Source organism: Talaromyces rugulosus, chromosome V (genome assembly GCF_013368755.1).
Source record: "Talaromyces rugulosus chromosome V, complete sequence".
In the NCBI taxonomy this organism is placed as follows: domain Eukaryota; kingdom Fungi; phylum Ascomycota; class Eurotiomycetes; order Eurotiales; family Trichocomaceae; genus Talaromyces; species Talaromyces rugulosus.
This window is the reverse complement of record NC_049565.1, coordinates 1,197,495-1,213,905: the sequence shown is the minus strand read 5'-3', so window position 1 is coordinate 1,213,905 and position 16,411 is coordinate 1,197,495. Positions and strand designations below refer to the sequence as shown.

General features: G+C 44.4%; 7 protein-coding genes across 7 annotated transcripts; 4 read left to right on the top strand and 3 right to left on the bottom strand.

Annotated features, from left to right (window-relative positions):
• Positions 1-164: 164 nt before the first annotated feature.
• On the bottom strand, positions 165-1,797 carry TRUGW13939_08967 (uncharacterized protein; the record flags this gene model as incomplete). Its single annotated transcript, XM_035492092.1, has 6 exons — positions 165-383; positions 445-582; positions 665-859; positions 915-1,325; positions 1,381-1,638; positions 1,696-1,797. The coding sequence occupies 6 exons, from the start codon at positions 1,795-1,797 to the stop codon at positions 165-167; spliced, it is 1,323 nt and encodes a 440-aa protein (XP_035347985.1).
• Positions 1,798-3,668: 1,871 nt separating this feature from the next.
• Positions 3,669-4,682, top strand: TRUGW13939_08966 (uncharacterized protein; the record flags this gene model as incomplete). The annotated part of the gene is made up of 1 exon (XM_035492091.1): positions 3,669-4,682. One exon carries the CDS (start codon positions 3,669-3,671, stop codon positions 4,680-4,682), a length of 1,014 nt encoding a protein of 337 aa, XP_035347984.1.
• A 902-nt stretch (positions 4,683-5,584) lies between these two features.
• Positions 5,585-7,604, top strand: TRUGW13939_08965 (uncharacterized protein; the record flags this gene model as incomplete). The annotated part of the gene is made up of 8 exons (XM_035492090.1): positions 5,585-5,647; positions 5,719-5,770; positions 5,834-6,089; positions 6,145-6,393; positions 6,461-6,702; positions 6,761-7,148; positions 7,215-7,322; positions 7,385-7,604. Coding segments are annotated over 8 exons (1,578 nt in total), but the record flags the coding sequence as incomplete, so codon positions are not given.
• A 961-nt stretch (positions 7,605-8,565) lies between these two features.
• On the top strand, positions 8,566-10,166 carry TRUGW13939_08964 (uncharacterized protein; the record flags this gene model as incomplete). Its single annotated transcript, XM_035492089.1, has 5 exons — positions 8,566-9,010; positions 9,103-9,393; positions 9,450-9,513; positions 9,580-9,602; positions 9,670-10,166. 5 exons carry the CDS (start codon positions 8,566-8,568, stop codon positions 10,164-10,166), a joined length of 1,320 nt encoding a protein of 439 aa, XP_035347982.1.
• A 360-nt stretch (positions 10,167-10,526) lies between these two features.
• On the bottom strand, positions 10,527-11,844 carry TRUGW13939_08963 (uncharacterized protein; the record flags this gene model as incomplete). Its single annotated transcript, XM_035492088.1, has 3 exons — positions 10,527-10,666; positions 10,761-11,205; positions 11,281-11,844. 3 exons carry the CDS (start codon positions 11,842-11,844, stop codon positions 10,527-10,529), a joined length of 1,149 nt encoding a protein of 382 aa, XP_035347981.1.
• A 558-nt stretch (positions 11,845-12,402) lies between these two features.
• On the bottom strand, positions 12,403-14,326 carry TRUGW13939_08962 (uncharacterized protein; the record flags this gene model as incomplete). Its single annotated transcript, XM_035492087.1, has 3 exons — positions 12,403-13,338; positions 13,426-13,848; positions 13,925-14,326. The coding sequence occupies 3 exons, from the start codon at positions 14,324-14,326 to the stop codon at positions 12,403-12,405; spliced, it is 1,761 nt and encodes a 586-aa protein (XP_035347980.1).
• Positions 14,327-15,321: 995 nt separating this feature from the next.
• Positions 15,322-16,360, top strand: TRUGW13939_08961 (uncharacterized protein; the record flags this gene model as incomplete). The annotated part of the gene is made up of 3 exons (XM_035492086.1): positions 15,322-15,485; positions 15,570-15,788; positions 15,877-16,360. 3 exons carry the CDS (start codon positions 15,322-15,324, stop codon positions 16,358-16,360), a joined length of 867 nt encoding a protein of 288 aa, XP_035347979.1.
• Between the last annotated feature and the right edge of the window lie 51 nt (positions 16,361-16,411).

Below are 16,411 nucleotides of genomic sequence, written 5' to 3'. Positions count from 1 at the left end.
CACCACATTTCGGTTTCATCTTGTGTGTTTAAAAGTCCCCATATTGCACGGGAGTCACCAGAAGGTCTAACATCAATATCAACCAAACATTTATTGAAATACTTAGATGAAAAACTAAATGGCATGTAACTTTCATCTAGAAGACATTGTAGACGTGTGCATACTTATTCTCCCTTCGAATGTTTTAAAGTGGACCGATGTTGGATATCACAAATGATATTGTTCTGCTTCACAAACCACACATTTTCGCACTGAAGACCGTTTTTAAGAATATCCGGCCCTGTCAAACGGAAGTCGAAATTTCGAACTAGTATTGGGATCAACTTTGTCATCTCCACGAGGCTGATGTTTTTCCCAATACAGGTACGAGACCCCTGTCCAAACTGTTGCCGAAATTTAGTCGATCTATTTCGACCAAATAGTAGATTATGTGTTTATGCTTACCGCTAGGAAGTAGTTATCCATTGCTTTGAGCTCTTCTTTACTAGAGTCGAGCCATCTCTCGGGGCGGAAAGAAAGAGCATCTGGCCCAAAAACACTGGCATTGGCATGGGCAACCCATGTATTCACACCGAGAGTCGTCTAGAATGAACTGTTAATGAAATGGCCTATATGCGTGGTGAAGGCCTTTTAACAAAGATATAAGGGGAGAAAAACGACATACGCCCTCAGGAAAGAATGTGTCTGCAACAGTTACGCCACCCTTGGGCACCACCCGGCCAAGTGGTAGTCCCGTTGCAGGGTGTACACGAAGTGATTCTTTGATACAAGCCTGGAGATATGGCAGTTTTTGTGCATCGGCGAATTTAATATGACCAGAAACGTTGGTTGAGAAGTGCTGGTCAATTTCGGCTCTTAACTAAAGATAAATGTCAGACCATCATGCCTCTCCCATTTCTCATTTAGGGTCTTACCTTTTCAAGGCAGAGGGGATTCCGTATTAGATGATAGAGAACTGATGTCAAAGAAATAGATGTTGTATCCGAACCAGCGCCGATATTTGTCACGCATATTGACATTATATCAATCATCGTAACCCGTTGTGGGTTAGCTTCATGTAACTGGAGAACCTCAGAGAGCATGTCCCTATCTATCTCACTCTTGCCCTGGGCCTCGATGAGTAGACGTTTGTCTATTTCCCTTTTCGAGAATTGTACAATCTCACCTATGCCACCAGAGGATACAGTGTTGATGATATTGTAAATGAGAGAGTGGAATTCCGAATAAACTCCCATGGTTGCGCAATATTTCAAGTAGCCATGCAGTGATGGGAAAATCCCTAACGTGTCTTCTCCTTTATCGAGGAAGCCAAACCTTTTTCCTACCTAGAAAAAAAACCGTCAGAATACAGAATTTGATTTCCTCGATATTCATGCTTACAGCAATATACCCAATAACATCAAATGCATAACACTGCATCCAATGTTGCAGGTTTATTTGTGTCCTTTTATCGGCCACCTCTGCAAAACGGGAAACCAGAAGATCGATACAATCATCAATTATTGGTTCCATGCGTAAGAGATGGCTAGTTGCGTAAAGACTGGCAACTTTCTTTCTAATGTTTCTATGAAGTGTAGGGTCCCTTGTAGTGAATAGATCCGGAATATACGGATTTCCGGAGGCCGTATACCATTTTGACTAACCAATGTCAGTTGTTAGTATCACCAATATAGAACCTCGGATGTTTCGCGTTACCTTTATGAACCCGTTGCCGTGGCCATAAAGTATTCGTACCGAATCAGGGTCATCAATGCTATATGTGTCGGGGGCAATCCGGACAATCGGTCCTGAAGTCATGATGTAAGTGCAAATGACAGCGAGAAATGACTGTCTTCAATCCTACCATATTTTTCATGTAAAAGCCGGTTAGTTTCATGGAAACTCCCTTTCCAAGTTTGGATAAAGTACCAAACACGGCTGTACCTAGCCCAAAAGGGGCCTGGTAGTCTTTTTAGTGGAGAAAGATGGTAACGAAGAAGGGCGGTGGTAACGAAAATCAGACCCAAAATTGCAGATAAACAAACAGTAGTTTCTAGAAAATACACACGCGATATTCCGCCGAAGATAAAAGTAGCCATTATATCTGCAAGAGCCTGGGATAGGGCTTAAAATGGCGGCATATAGATATAGCGCTTGAATATTCCAGCCCGATAGGCTGATCAACGAAACTTATCGACGCTAGACACGATTCTTCACTTCTTGTTTGAAAACTATTATGTGAAAAGAACAGAGGATATTATTGTCTTTTAAACCATGGTATACTGTTGAATCCCTAGACGATTCATGGTAGCTTTCGCCGCGGGCCCGCGGCGAAACAAACCCCGCGACGGCAAATACGAACCACTTACCTGTAGACATCATCGCCAGTGGTAGTCTTGATCAAGTGGCAATAATTCTGGGCATTGGTACATGTTACTACAGCATCTTATTGGTACTGGGTTAGTAGTGCGGGCTAAGGTCAAGTCTCTCGGAGACTGAGACTGGCGAGGAGTGATGGATACGAAAAACAGGATGTGCTGGCTGCCGATCGACAACCCATTCTGTTAGCCTCTGATGAAGCTCGTGGGGTGAAGCGTTGAATTTGACTATCATTGTCTAGAGGGATGTGCGAACTACTTCCAAATCCGGAGTAGATTGCAGAATACAGGAACCACCCTTGTCGCACGCGAAAGACCAATTCGAAATATTTGCTGTTAGGCATAAAATGGACAAATAAAAGACAGCTTCGCCGCATTGCATAAACGAGAAAGTCATAAGATCCGTAAAGTCTAAGTTGAAGAATCAGCCAAGACAGCAAGGATCTTATAACCTAGGGTGATTACATGTATTCCCTTCCTTCACTGACGAATATTAAGCTATTACTAATAATGCCAACACGCGGAAATAAGCACATTTAGAAGGGGTGTTTCTACCACCAAAACCAGTCATTCAAATAGTTTTTGGGAATGGCGGTAATAACACCTCACAGGTAATAAAAAGTATCCACACGTCTTCAATGTGGGTTGTCTCAATATTCTCGCCAAGTTTAGGTTGGTCCCCATCGAAGTCCTTAATGGGTTGTATCATAGTGCCGTCCTTGCCGTCAAAAATAACAGTAATTCTTTCCAGTGTATGACCTTTGTCTTTTGAAAAGTAAAAGTAGACCATAAGCAGGATAGTAACTAGGAAAGCACAGAATACGATATAGTATTCCTACCCTAGGTTTGCCAATGGCATTGCAAAATGCAGAGATTACTAGACACCTATGAACAGAGATCATTTCTACTGCTAGTCCTTTCAAACGGAGCGAATAGGGAACAATTTCTGTTGGATAGCCGAGTAAAAAGATGTCTAGGCAAATAATACGATATTATAACCTGTACACATTTTACCGGTTTCGGGCTTTCTTACTGTTATCAATGATTCCTCGGCTCCGGATGTTGAAAGGCGGACGAAACCGGCCGAATCGAGAATTGGCATTTATTACATTATAATTGTAGCTGGCTTAATAATTATTTTCAATAGATTTATAAGTTTGAAAACCTGAAAGTGAAACTAGATAACCCGGTGGATAAGGGGTTGACCTCCACACGCAACTATAAATAGTACGTTAAATCGACAGCACTTTATCACGGATTCATTCTGATATTTCGATACTAGCTTAGCAGAAAACTGCCAAGAATCTCCCAATGGCATCTCCTTCAAGCGTTTTTCTCGTTGGCATCGGGTATATCGGACAGAATGTTCTGGATGAACTCCTTGCTGCAAAACATCCGGTTACAGCCTTGGTGCGCCGACCGGAACAGGCCTCAGAACTCGAAAAAATTGGGGTCAAAACCGTTCTCGGCACCTTGAGCAATCTCGACTTACTTACTGCACAAACTGTGCAGCATGAGATCACCATAAACACGGCATCATGTGATGACTTGCCTAGCGTCGAAGCCATCTTGTCAGGCGTTCGACAGCGTGTTCATGCAGGTCAATCATGCATATATCTCCATACAAGCGGAACTGGTGTGCTTGAAGATGGTGCGGTGGGGATGTACAAGAACAACAAGATTTATCGCGATGATGTCCCGGAAGATATTGACGCCATACCATCGACATCCATGCATCGGCATGTCGACATCCCTATTGTCCAAGCAGCACGCGAGCTTGGAGATAAAGCCAAAATTGCGATAATTCTTCCACCACTAGTCTATGGATTTAACCCGGCACACCAACGCCATTCTTTCGGGCTGGTCGGCTTGGTGCGCTTCGCTATGAAGCATGGATTTGCTGGCTATGTCGGTGAGGGCCACAATATGTGGAGTGTTGTTCACGTTAAGGATCTTGGTCATGCTTATACGGCGCTTCTGGCATACATCAAAAACTCTGATCCTGAAACCCTCCAAAGAAATCCGTATTTCTTCGCCGAGAATGGGTCCGAAATTTCGATGGGTGAAGGTTCAAAACACATTTCTCGGGTTCTACACGACATGGGCAAGATCCAGAGTCCTCAGGCGCAGACCTTTTCTGAAGCCCACTATCAGGATGTATTTGGTCCGTTGACTCCAGTGGGTTTAGGTTGCAATTCGAGAAGCCGTGCGATCAGGCTACGGGAGCTAGGCTGGGAACCCCGAGAAAGCACTGATATTTGGACGAGCTGGAAGGAAGATGAAGTTCCGTCGATAGTAGCAGGGCTGGAATCTGCGTCAGCTTAGCGGTACAGCATATTGCAGATATTTGAGTTCGAATGCTGATTTCCATGTTGAATGGAGCCTGTGGGTACGTCTGAACGCCAGTATTGACATGTGTGAAAGCCGAAATCAACAGAGACCATGTAGTCTCGTCAAATAAGACGCCGCTGGTAACCAGTGTATATACAAAGACTGCAACAAGGGGGTTGATGTGAGATCCTCTAAATAGAATTTAATTCCGCTACATTACTTACCTGGCTATCTCAACATTAGCTACATGACTTCTCTTGCATATACACGCTTGGATTGTACATGATGTAACAGGTCTATTTGACTAACGCAGCTGAAGGCCGAGAACGAATGACTTCGTCTATTTATTATCTGATATCATATAATCTTGTGACAAAAAATTATTATCCCTGCAGGTCTTGAATGTAACGATCCGTGCTACACGAAGATTCGTCATTTTGCCGCAGTTGTATTGTCCTAGAAGTGCTCCAAGACGACATGGCACCCCACGAGGCTACGTTCCAAAGAGGAGCACAACCTGCTCCTTCTTCTCTAAAATCCTCCTGTACTAAGACATAAATTAGCAGTGCCAGACTTTAAACTAGGGTGGTTTTCATTTTCGGCTTCATTTTCGGGGCCTACTGTTCGAGTATGCCGGGATCCGGATCTAGACTTCCACTAGTTCTTGGTCTTTTAACTATCACTGAAAGTTTGAGTTACACATCGCAAACGATTGTTACTCATGGACAACACACCACTTTTCGTTCCGTAGCCAGCTTCAAATCCGCAGACAAAATAAAGTTAACTGACGGACCGCGCCTTCTGTATCGATATGATTCCTCTCGCAGTCAATTTTCTCACCTCGACTATTCTAAGGAAGCGCAGAGTGCCTTAGTGGTTCTCTTACTCTGGGATTAATGGCGTCGACGAAGAAGCCCTACCTGGGCCTTTCCGGAGGGTGGCTTACCTTTTGGATCATGGTTAGTGGGCATTGGACATATTAATATCGCTCAATTTCAAGTCAGGAAAACTTATGGAGAGGGCCAATTAGGTAGCGTGCACTACGGATATGATGCTCTTTGGATACGACCAAGGCGTATTCAGTATGCTCCCGTGCGTGATCCCTGCTTTATTGGTTGAGAATCACTAAACTTCGAGGTTTACAGGTGGCGTGGTGGTGACAGAAGACTTTTTAAAAGTTCATACTCTGGTCGGCCCCTCGAGAACCAAATTACTTTCGACAATCACGGCAATTTATGACGTTGGTTGTTTTCTTGGTGCAATTTTAGCATTTACCATTGGCGAAAAGCTAGGCCGCAGGAAAAGCATCATCCTGGGCACTACTGTCATGGTAATTGGGACTATTCTCCAAGCATCGTCATATAGTTTGACCCAGATGTTCATTGGCCGGGTTATTCTAGGGTTAGTCCGTCGGAAATATCACTGTTCTACATGTATAAGCCTAACAACTGCATAGCATAGGAAATGGCGTCAATACAGCTACAGCTCCAGTATGGCAAACCGAAACGGCACAAGCTAAGTGGAGAGGAAAATTACTTATACTTGAGATGGCGCTAAATGTGTTCGGCTATTGCCTTGTCAATTGGATCAACTACGGCCTATCGTTCCATGAAGGATCCATTGCCTGGCGTCTGCCGATTTCCTTGCAACTTTTCTTCATGTTTATCCTATTTTTGACAATCCCATGGCTCCCAGAGTCTCCAAGGTATGTACCAGTGGAGCCATGCATGCTATGTTAACGTAAAATGTTAAAATTGTTAATATTAAATTAGATGGCTCATGGCTCACGGTCATGTAAACGAAGCACGAAACGTACTTGCATGCATCGAGAATAGACCGACTAGTGATCCTTATATAGAGACGCAGTACGATGAGATCAGGTTCAGCATTCAGTACGAGGAGGAAAACGCAATCGGATGGCGAGACATGTTACGTGGGAACAAGGGGGATGGTACTAAAACACTCCGTCGCTTAATCCTAGGAGCTGGAACCCAAGCACTTCAGCAGTTTCAAGGTTAGGCCCCTCATGACATCTATCCATCACCATGTTCATGATTAACTTTCTGTACTAGGGATCAATATCATGAGCTATTATCTCCCTCTGGTCCTCATTAACTCAGTGGGACTTTCTAATAACCTATCGCGGCTTCTAACTGCTTGCAACGCAACTTCTTACTTCTTTTCCGCTTGCTTTGCAGTGGCTTTAGTGGAAAAGTTTGGGCGCCGAGGTATGATGATCATGTCTGGGTTAGGCCAATTTGTTGCGTTCTTGGTGATCACCATCCTGTTACGGGTTGCAGAAACACACAAGGTCTATGCCACCGTATCGGTTGCTTTCTTCTTCTTGTACCACGTTGCCTTTGCAATAGGAATGCTGGGTGTTCCATGGCTATACCCAACTGAGATCAATTCGCTTCCCATGAGAACTAAGGGAGCTGCTGTTGCGACAGCCACAAACTGGTAAGTCTTTCTGGGAAGGTGATGAATACCACCTGTTGGGAAATTCTTGATACAAACACTCTATAGGATAACCAACTTTGCCATTGTCGAGATTACGCCTATTGGGATTCAGAATTTAGGCTGGCGATTCTATATTGTGTGGACCGTACTCAATGCGGCCTTTGTGCCTATCATGTAGCTTTTTTATCCAGAGACCGGTAAGACAAGATCACTTGAAAATCACACTCTCTTGTAAGATATTATGCTAATTACCCACGGGAAGCAAACCGCACCCTAGAAGATGTGGATGCATATTATCGCTCAAATCCGGCTTTGATTGTCATCAAGGACCCAGATGCAATTTCCACAAAGCGTCCGATCAAATATATCCAGCATGAAGATGAAGAGATAATGCGGAAGACAAACAACATCACCTTGAAGTTAGATAATTCTGTTTTGTCGGAACACATGAATTATGCGTAAGTATTCATTGATTTTAGTGGGTGTGGTGGTTTCGTGTTAACTCGCCACTTTCTTGTGACGCTTACTGGGTACGACGACTATTATGTGCTTGTTTGTCGTTTTCTTTTTTCTCTTACTGAATAATCCTAATACAATTGATGATATTAGACATGACTCTAGTACGAAAACGAAACAGTCTCTTTACGACACTTGTAGGGTTTCTATGTAGCCATAGAATAAAGTGCTATAAATGGAAGCTGGGCCATTTATCTTATCAGTCTTTACAATTTACGTTCACTTATTTATTTCTGAAGCTCGGCTTCCCGATGATCAACAGCTTTGTTTATCTACTGCTTAAGGGGGGTACATGCGGAAAGTCGGAATAAGTGCGATTTTATTGGAGCGTCGACATTTGCAGTTTCTCCGGAAGGAGAATGTGGCCCATAAGCAACCCCTCTCTTTCTTCATGTTTAGCCAAGCCACCGTGTGACAATACTACAGTGGCTTGAATTTCCCATCACTGGCTGTTGTGTTTATATTAGATTGTGGAACAAACGCTTTTTGTGACGGTTAGCCAAACTCACTAATGCAAATCCGTAAATCTCTAGAGGGGTAGTTTTATTGAACAAACCTATAGTCTGCGCGGGTTAATTCGATTCCGAGAAGCCATTTCATGTGGTTTTTCGTGTTTGATTTGTTTAAAGTTTAGGGTACATTAGTGGTGTCTCGGTAGATGAACGTAGCGATGGTCTTTAGATTTATGAAGAACTAGAAATACAATATAAATACAGTATAACTTAAGTTGCGACCCGGAACATTTATCGGTGTATTGGATATTAAACCCAAGGCACGAAACACTGGAAACGGGTCGGTTGTTTCAGCACTGAGGACTAATAGCGTCCGATATCGCGTATTCCCACTAACTAAATTTTACATATTACTTTCATTAGGATCCCTAGAGAAGTTCCTGGTTATCATGCATATCAGAAGCATTCTTCTTCTTGGGCTCAATGCCTTCTCTGTGGCATGGGCACAGCTGGCAGACACTTCATCCTACCCTATAGGCCCCTTGACTACATCTGACGCGAAATGGGCTACTAAAATTTGTGACATCACCGATTACGGTGCTGTAGCAGATGGGGCAACAGATTCCGGCGCAGCTATTTTGGCAGCATTCAATGCTTGCTCTTCCGGCGGTGTTGTGAATATTCCTCTGGGAACTTTCGCTCTAGCTACTTGGGTTACCCTCAGTGGTGGAAATGCATGGGCCATCAACTTGGAGGGCATCATTGTTCGCACAGGCACCGCTGGAGGAAACATGATATACATCGAGCACAGTACTGATTTTGAGATATACTCTTCCCGCGGCGAGGGTGCAGTCCAAGGATATGGATACCAATTTCACTCTGAAGGAACTTACGGTCCGCGTATCCTACGTCTTTACGATGGCAAGTCTCTATCTCTCTCGCCGTTGTATGTACCTTCAAGCAATGGAACTAATAAAAGCCTCAAGTGACAAATTTTGCCATCCATGACATTGCTCTGGTCGATTCTCCTGCCTTCCATCTCACCCTTGACACATGCAACCAAGGAGAGGTCTACAATATGATTATCAGAGGCGGGAACGAAGGAGGTCTTGATGGTATTGACGTATGGGGCTTTGATATCTGGGTTCACGATGTCGAGGTCACGAACAAAGACGAGTGTGTTACTATCAAGAACCCTTCAAATCATATTCTCGTCGAAAATATCTATTGCAACTGGTCTGGTGGTTGTGGTATGGGGTCATTGGGCACAGACACAGGTCAGTTTATAAGTAAAGAAAATCGTGACCAACAGTGCTGACTCAATTCTTCCCAGATATTAGCAAAATTGAATACAATAATATCTATACAGTCAACTCAAACCAGATGTTCATGTTCAAGTACGTTATTTGGCGTTCGAAATTTCTACTTCAGTTGGGATGCGTTCAATCTAACTTGCTTTATAGGAGTAATGGTGGTAACGGCACAGGTAGGATGGCTTTCTTCAGATAGCCTTGCTCAAACTGCATCACTAACGGGGATTCTAACTCATCTAGTAACCGAAGTCACATTGCAAAACTTTATCGGACATGGGAATGCATATTCACTTTACATTAACGCGTACTGGTCGGATCAAACCGTCGCTGACGGGGACGGAATTCTGTACAACTCAATCACGTTCAACAACTGGAAAGGGACTTGCGCAAACGGCGCTCAGAGACCCCCACTCTATGTGCTGTGCTCTTCAACCAATCCATGCACAAACATCATTATCGAGGACTTTGCCATGTGGACCGAATCCGGCAGCACCGAGTATTACAAGTGCGCCGATGCTTGGGGACAGGGATACTGCTTGGAGGGAGGATCACAGCATACTGCATACGGCACAACGACGTCGACAGTAACAGCTGCGCCTTCTGGATACTCCGCTGCCACGATGCCGGGAGAGCTTACTGCCGGGTTGGGAATTACAACTTCCATTGCTATACCCACTGTTCCTAACACATTTTTCCCGGGTGCTACGCCTGCCACTCCAAGGGTTTATGGTAGTTAGTTAAACATGTAGTCTATCAGTGATCAACTATTGAATCACCCACCTTTACGTGGTAGTAATAGGCAACAAATGTTATTTGGCCTTTCTTTTCTGAGTGTGGAAACGATGGATGTTCTTTTCACTCTCCAGTAATAATACAAATCTATTCATGGTTGTAGATAAATTTAAATAGCAGTATTTCAATGTTTATAACAAGGATAAATTCAGTGGACATTCTATACAAGGGGAATATAAAAGTAACAACAACAAAACAAAAAGTAAGTATAAGAGCCTTCTAAGGTGTATTCTGATCAGACGGAAAGCCATCACTGCGGGGTTCACAAAGAGTTGTTTTATCAAACCAGGCGGAGAGATTGACGATCAGAACTCGGAACCATCGATAAACGACGGAACCCTTTCTAAGAAAAGGTTTTTTCGCAGGAAATGAATCAAAAACCCCGGTAGTCTTATAAATCCAATCTGGCCGGTTCCTGTCTTTCTACCGATTTGAAGACCCATTCCTACATGACATATTGTAAGCCACATGGTTTGAGAAGCGAGAGAGATCGAGACCGGGAACTGAAATAGGGCAAAGAAAGAAGATAAGTGGCATACCTGAAAATCCCATCTTATATGGTACTGGATCTTTCTTCTCGAGGGCCAAGAAAAGGCTCTTGACCACATGGTTTGACTGCCTGTCAACAAACATGAATTGTGGTGCTTCTCGATCGGAAACGTCCCCAATGGCCCACACAGGTTCATTCTCAAGACCTTTTATTTTTAGATGATCGTTCACGACAACGAACCCATCAGCGTTAAGATATTTACTGGGGATGTAAGACGAGTTTGGGGTAATGCCGTGCGTGGGGATATAGAGATCTGCCGTCAAGTGGGAGCCGTCGGAAAGGATGAGTTCTTGTGGACCACCTGGTGTCGCCTGGCGGGAGCTAGAGACTTTTGTCCGTAGCCTTAGATCAACTTTGAGATCTTTTAGAATGCTGATTGCCGAATTTGATACACTCGTCATTGAGCCATCAAGAACAGTCTGTCCGCTTGTGAGCTGTTCACCAGTTAGCAAGTTAAACTTGTTAGGTTTTCTATGCAATAACAGAAACGGGGAAGAATAGAAACTTACCAAGATAACTTTCTTTGCACGTCCATACTCAAAAGCTATTTCACCCGCAGTTTCAACTCCAGTCGGGCCACCACCAGCGATGACAATTGTCTTGGACCTTTTCACCGCCTCTTGAAATTCATGCAGAGCATCTTTTGTTTCTTCGGTTGAACCCAAGTTCTTGAAGGGCATTTGAACGCCATCGCTGGCTTCCTTTGTTCTGGATCCAGTCGCAAGAATGAGGAAATCATAGTCAAGGCTAGTGGTGGCGCCGTTGCCACCTGGGCCAGTTGAGATTTCGACTTTCCGGGCCGCTACATCGAGGCCTTTGGCGGAACCCACGACTAATTCAAACTGGCTTGTTGGATACTGCTTGAAGCCTTCGGCGATGGGTTTAAATATCTTGTCGTCGGCAATTTGCCCTGGTAGCAAAGCTCGAGGCGAAGCAACGTTCCAGTAAAAGTGAGAATTCGGTGACACAACGACCACCTTAGCGGACAGACCCGTCTTGGTGGCTTGCTTCAATATCCGATGGGCCGTAGATAGCCCGGCAAAAGAGCCTCCCACAATGACGACTGTCTTCATGGCTAAGAAAGAGTATAATGATTCAAGAGATGTTGATTGGGACGACCAGAAAGCAATTCTTCGATCGCGGTTAGAAGTAAATGTGCCGTGACTTGAATATTGAAACCAAAGCGGGGTGAGGCCCTTTTATAAGACTTTTCGTAGGGTTAAAGGGATAGAGTAAGTTTTTGTAATCGTCCACAATTACAAATCCAATTCCAGCATTCTTGTCGCAATACTTTATTATTAGTTTCGCGATAGTTGCAGACAAAGCTATGAGCCAATCAGCGGGCGAAGCGCGGACAATGTCCAATCACCGAGCGCCATCTACCGCAGTCGGGGACCAGTAAGAAATTGAAGCGCGCTCGAGTGGACGACGTGATTTTGTTTTTCTTTTTCTTTCTCCTTTTTCTCGCCGAATTTTATTTTTATTTTTTTGCTCAATTTGTCAGCTGTCGACTAAGCAGACTTATCCGAATAGTATTAGTTAGGTTATCATGTTGGTTGATTCAATGTTTCATGGGTGCCAGCAGTGAACACCATTATGAAACCCCGAAGATCCAGAGTAAATTAGCGTGTTCAAATAGGCAAGATGTTGGGTGTTAGTTCAAGAACTTGGGCCCATGATAAATTATCTGTCGTCTCCCTTCTTCTCCATGTTTCTTCAAGCACTGGCAAGAGTTTCATGCGGTGTTCAAACAATGCATCCAGCACTGGAGGTGACGAAAATATGTGTCGAAAAAAGGACATTCCTTCCTCTTGTGGTGCGACACATCCAATGACAAATAGTGGACAGACTAAGGAGGGTAAAAGGTGGGTAGGAACATGCACGTGAATCATGCCTAGTGCGGCACAAATGTTAGAACTTATAAGTTCCATCTGTTGGAAACCGTAGGTGACGAGATGAAGGTAAATAGATGCCATGTAAGTGTAAACGTTGGTGACAATTGTGCGATCATCGACAGCTGGGGGGCTCATAGTAGAAGCAGATGGATTTTCACTCGGCCCGCCTTCGGCAAAGCAAAGTCCCTCCAAGGCCATTTGGTTCAGTCCGCCCTGAATTTCCCTGCTGATGTCACTAACAGTTTCTTCAAAAGCGATGTTCATCGGCTGATCTTGGGCCATAGCGTTTGTTTTGTGCTCATGCAAGGCAGAAATGCGACCAATCTGAATCAGCACCGAAACTTTACAACCTATGTAGTTTTCAAATTTGATTTGGGGACATTTCCAAACCGTTTCATCAGCATAGCTAGGTAGTAGTCGGGGTGCTGTGCCAGCTGTAATAGCAGATATTATGTCAAGCCAAGCAACTGTTACAGCCAAAAAGCGAAATGTCGCAACCTCTTGCATGGTATCTGGATGTTCGCCTTCAGACAGAGGAAGATCCTCGAGCATAATTGTCTTTGACCTTTCTCCAAGGTTAAAATGAAATAGTATGTTTGGGTAGCCTCGCCGATACATATTCGTCGCGGCATGAAGATGTATCTGCCATGCAGTGCCTTCTCCTGTAAAGTACTGTTATGGAATAATAAACCCGATCAGCATAAAACTATTTTAACATATGTTGAAGGAGAGAGAGATTATTAAATTTGATGTTAATACCTCAAAGAAGATCAATTGAACAACCAAAGCCATAACGCTCATCCCTTCCTTTGGACAAGTAGATACCCGGAGTGACTCGTTTATTGATCGGATTATTTGTTGGAATTCAGCTAAACAGGTTGCAAGGTGCTTTTCCTGCTCAATGATAGAAGCCACCTGGCACATATGATCACTGGACTCTTTGAGAGCCACCTTTCGGCGGTGATACGAGCCAAGAGCGAGAGTAGCATGATACAGGGGCTTCATATTCAGCAAAAGAGCCATAAGCCAACCACGTCCTCCCTCGAGGATGCTGGGTTTGTACATGGGAAACTGTAACGGAAATACATTGTCCAGATAGTGCATTAGGCACGCAGACTCGTCGGCTGCGATAGGATATAGAACAATATCTTCATGATGATCATCGGCCTGGGGTACTGGGTTCTAATAATTATTAGTATCTGAAAGGTACACTTTATGTTTGACCGTCCAAGTCTTCTAGGTGAAGAGAGTTTCTTACAGTTGTTGGCTTATTTCCCGGTGTATCATCTTCAATATCTTCAGACAAGTCTTGGTTTACAGGCACGTGGATACCATCCTGCTGAATACTCAGCGTAGGACTCGAGGACGATGAAGAAGCCTCTCTCGAATTCTTTGGCGCAATGTTCATCAGGCGAGAGAGCTCCTTAGGCATCCTCGGGATAGCCTTCCGCCGCGAGGTATGTTTAACAACCTGCTTTAAGCTTGCTGTCACTGCCTTTTCTTTCTCGCCGTGGTCCATCCAATCCGGCTTGGGGCCATATCCGTAGCATGGGATGGCGAGTGACGTGCATGTCGAACACTCCGGACGAGATCCATCGCATTTCTTTCGGCGCAGACGGCAGGTCCAGCAGCCCTCCTTATTTCGAAGTAGACGGCTCATTTTATTGAGCACATTTACATGTGGTTATGTAAAACTTGACCACATATGTTCTGATGAAGGTCGAGAGAGCTTCGGCTGACGAAAGCAGAAGGCAAGAGGCGGCGGGTGGTGCGGGAACCTGATTGGCCGTGACAAATCCACATTTTGACGCCTGAGGCAGCAACTGATTATTGGCACCAAACCAGCCCTACTACTATTATTCAATCTTTCTCATGCTAACTTTTTATGAGAAGCTAAAGTGTTAATCCAAAGCTACATTTCTTTCGGGCTCAAGGGCGTCCCCAGTTGACCACAATGGAATACTCCTGTTTATCGTCTACATAAAAAGTTGTGAAGTCGAGCCTCCAGTGTCTGTCCCTACCACACCAAAAAAAAAAAAAAAAAATTCTAACCCCTGGACCAGATGCATAAAAAAATATCCTTTCTGTGAATTTATGGAGAGGGGCAACTTCCCTGTCACGGTGCAGTCGATCGTTAGACTTGATATACACCTTATTATATACTGATCAGCCGCTGTTCGGGCGACATCTCACACTTTCAAATATTGGGAACATCAATTGAAAGGTTATTCATTTCGCATCATATCCCGATATTTATTCCTTCAGGAATACAGTTGCTTTAGGTTTATATGCTTTGCGACGCACTCCGCGCGGTGATACAACCCGGACGAGACGTATCGACCGTTTCACCCCGGGGGGCCGAATCCTGCACAGCCAAGCGGCGACGATCAAGCAGAAGAAAGTAGAACAGACTAACCCGATTAAACCATGAACGAGATCTATGGTGTCATGTAGGAAATTTGTTTGGCCCCATTGTTCCTTCTGCAGAACAAACAAACATTAAGGGCGAACCTAAATAACTTTATTTAAATGCCGCGGATTCTCAGGTACTTAAAAGCACAATAGGGATTCCCAGAGCTGTCAACTGGTTACACATCTCATTTCTTATTTCTTATTTCAGTGAAAGAAACCGGCAAAAAAGAAAATTAAAAAAAGATGAAGTCAGTTATCAGTCACCTAGCTGCATGCAGTGTGCTGGGAATGGTCGTTGCAGGCCAGGATGTCAACGATACAGAGAATGGAATGGCCGATGTGATCCAAGGAAATGCGGACTGTGCATCGGTAGCTGCTATCTTTGCCAGGGGCACATTCGACTCTGGGTATGTTTGCAACCTTTTTTCTCTGCAATTACACGATGGTCTCTGGGGAAATAAGAAAGTCGCATTTACTAAGTCAAAATATAGAAACATTGGCGTGTGGGTTGGCCCTCAATTCTTTGAGGAACTCTCCTCCCGTTTGCCCTCTGTTGCCTTGCAAGGTGTCGACTCAACTGCATATAAGGCCGACCTAGATGGCTATCTCTCTGATGGCGGCAGTGATGATGGTGCTGCATCGCTTGCGTCAACTGTCAATGACTACAATTCAAAATGTCCCGACAGTGCAATCATTGTATCAGGCTGGAGGTAAGAATCAATAGACATTATACCGAACGCTACCTCTGCGTGAACCATTCTATGGCCATGAATCCTGATAGAATCATCCACAATACAGCCAAGGTGCTCTTGTCGCCCACAAAGCCCTCGAACAAGTCTCCTCGGCAGCGCTGGACAAGGTAGCAGCCCTAGTCACATTCGGAGATCCCAATGGCGTTTGGAGCGGCATCTCTCTTCCAACATCCATCCCCAGCAGCAGCTTCTCCTCGTCCTGCGTCACTGGTACCGTTTTCGATCCGCTTTGCGCCCAATTGCCGAATGACTTTAAATTGCCGACCTCGATCTCCGACATTGTCGGTCCGTTCTCATCGTTGCCCGACGTCACTGTCGGAACACAACAGATCAAAGCCGCTGCAAGCTTGATTGTTGAGTTTCCTAAGCAATTGGTCAAAAGCTGGGATTCATTCGTGTCGAACTTGACCCCGGACCAGTTTGTTCGCCTGATGCTCACTCCCCAGCATTTTACATATGGAAATAATGGGATGGCGGGTCAGGCTGCGGAATTTGTGGCTGGACTTGCTGCTGTGCAGAGTGCTCAGTAAGCTAGCCGTAGTACATACAGAGTGTACACACATGTGCCGATAGTTTAATAT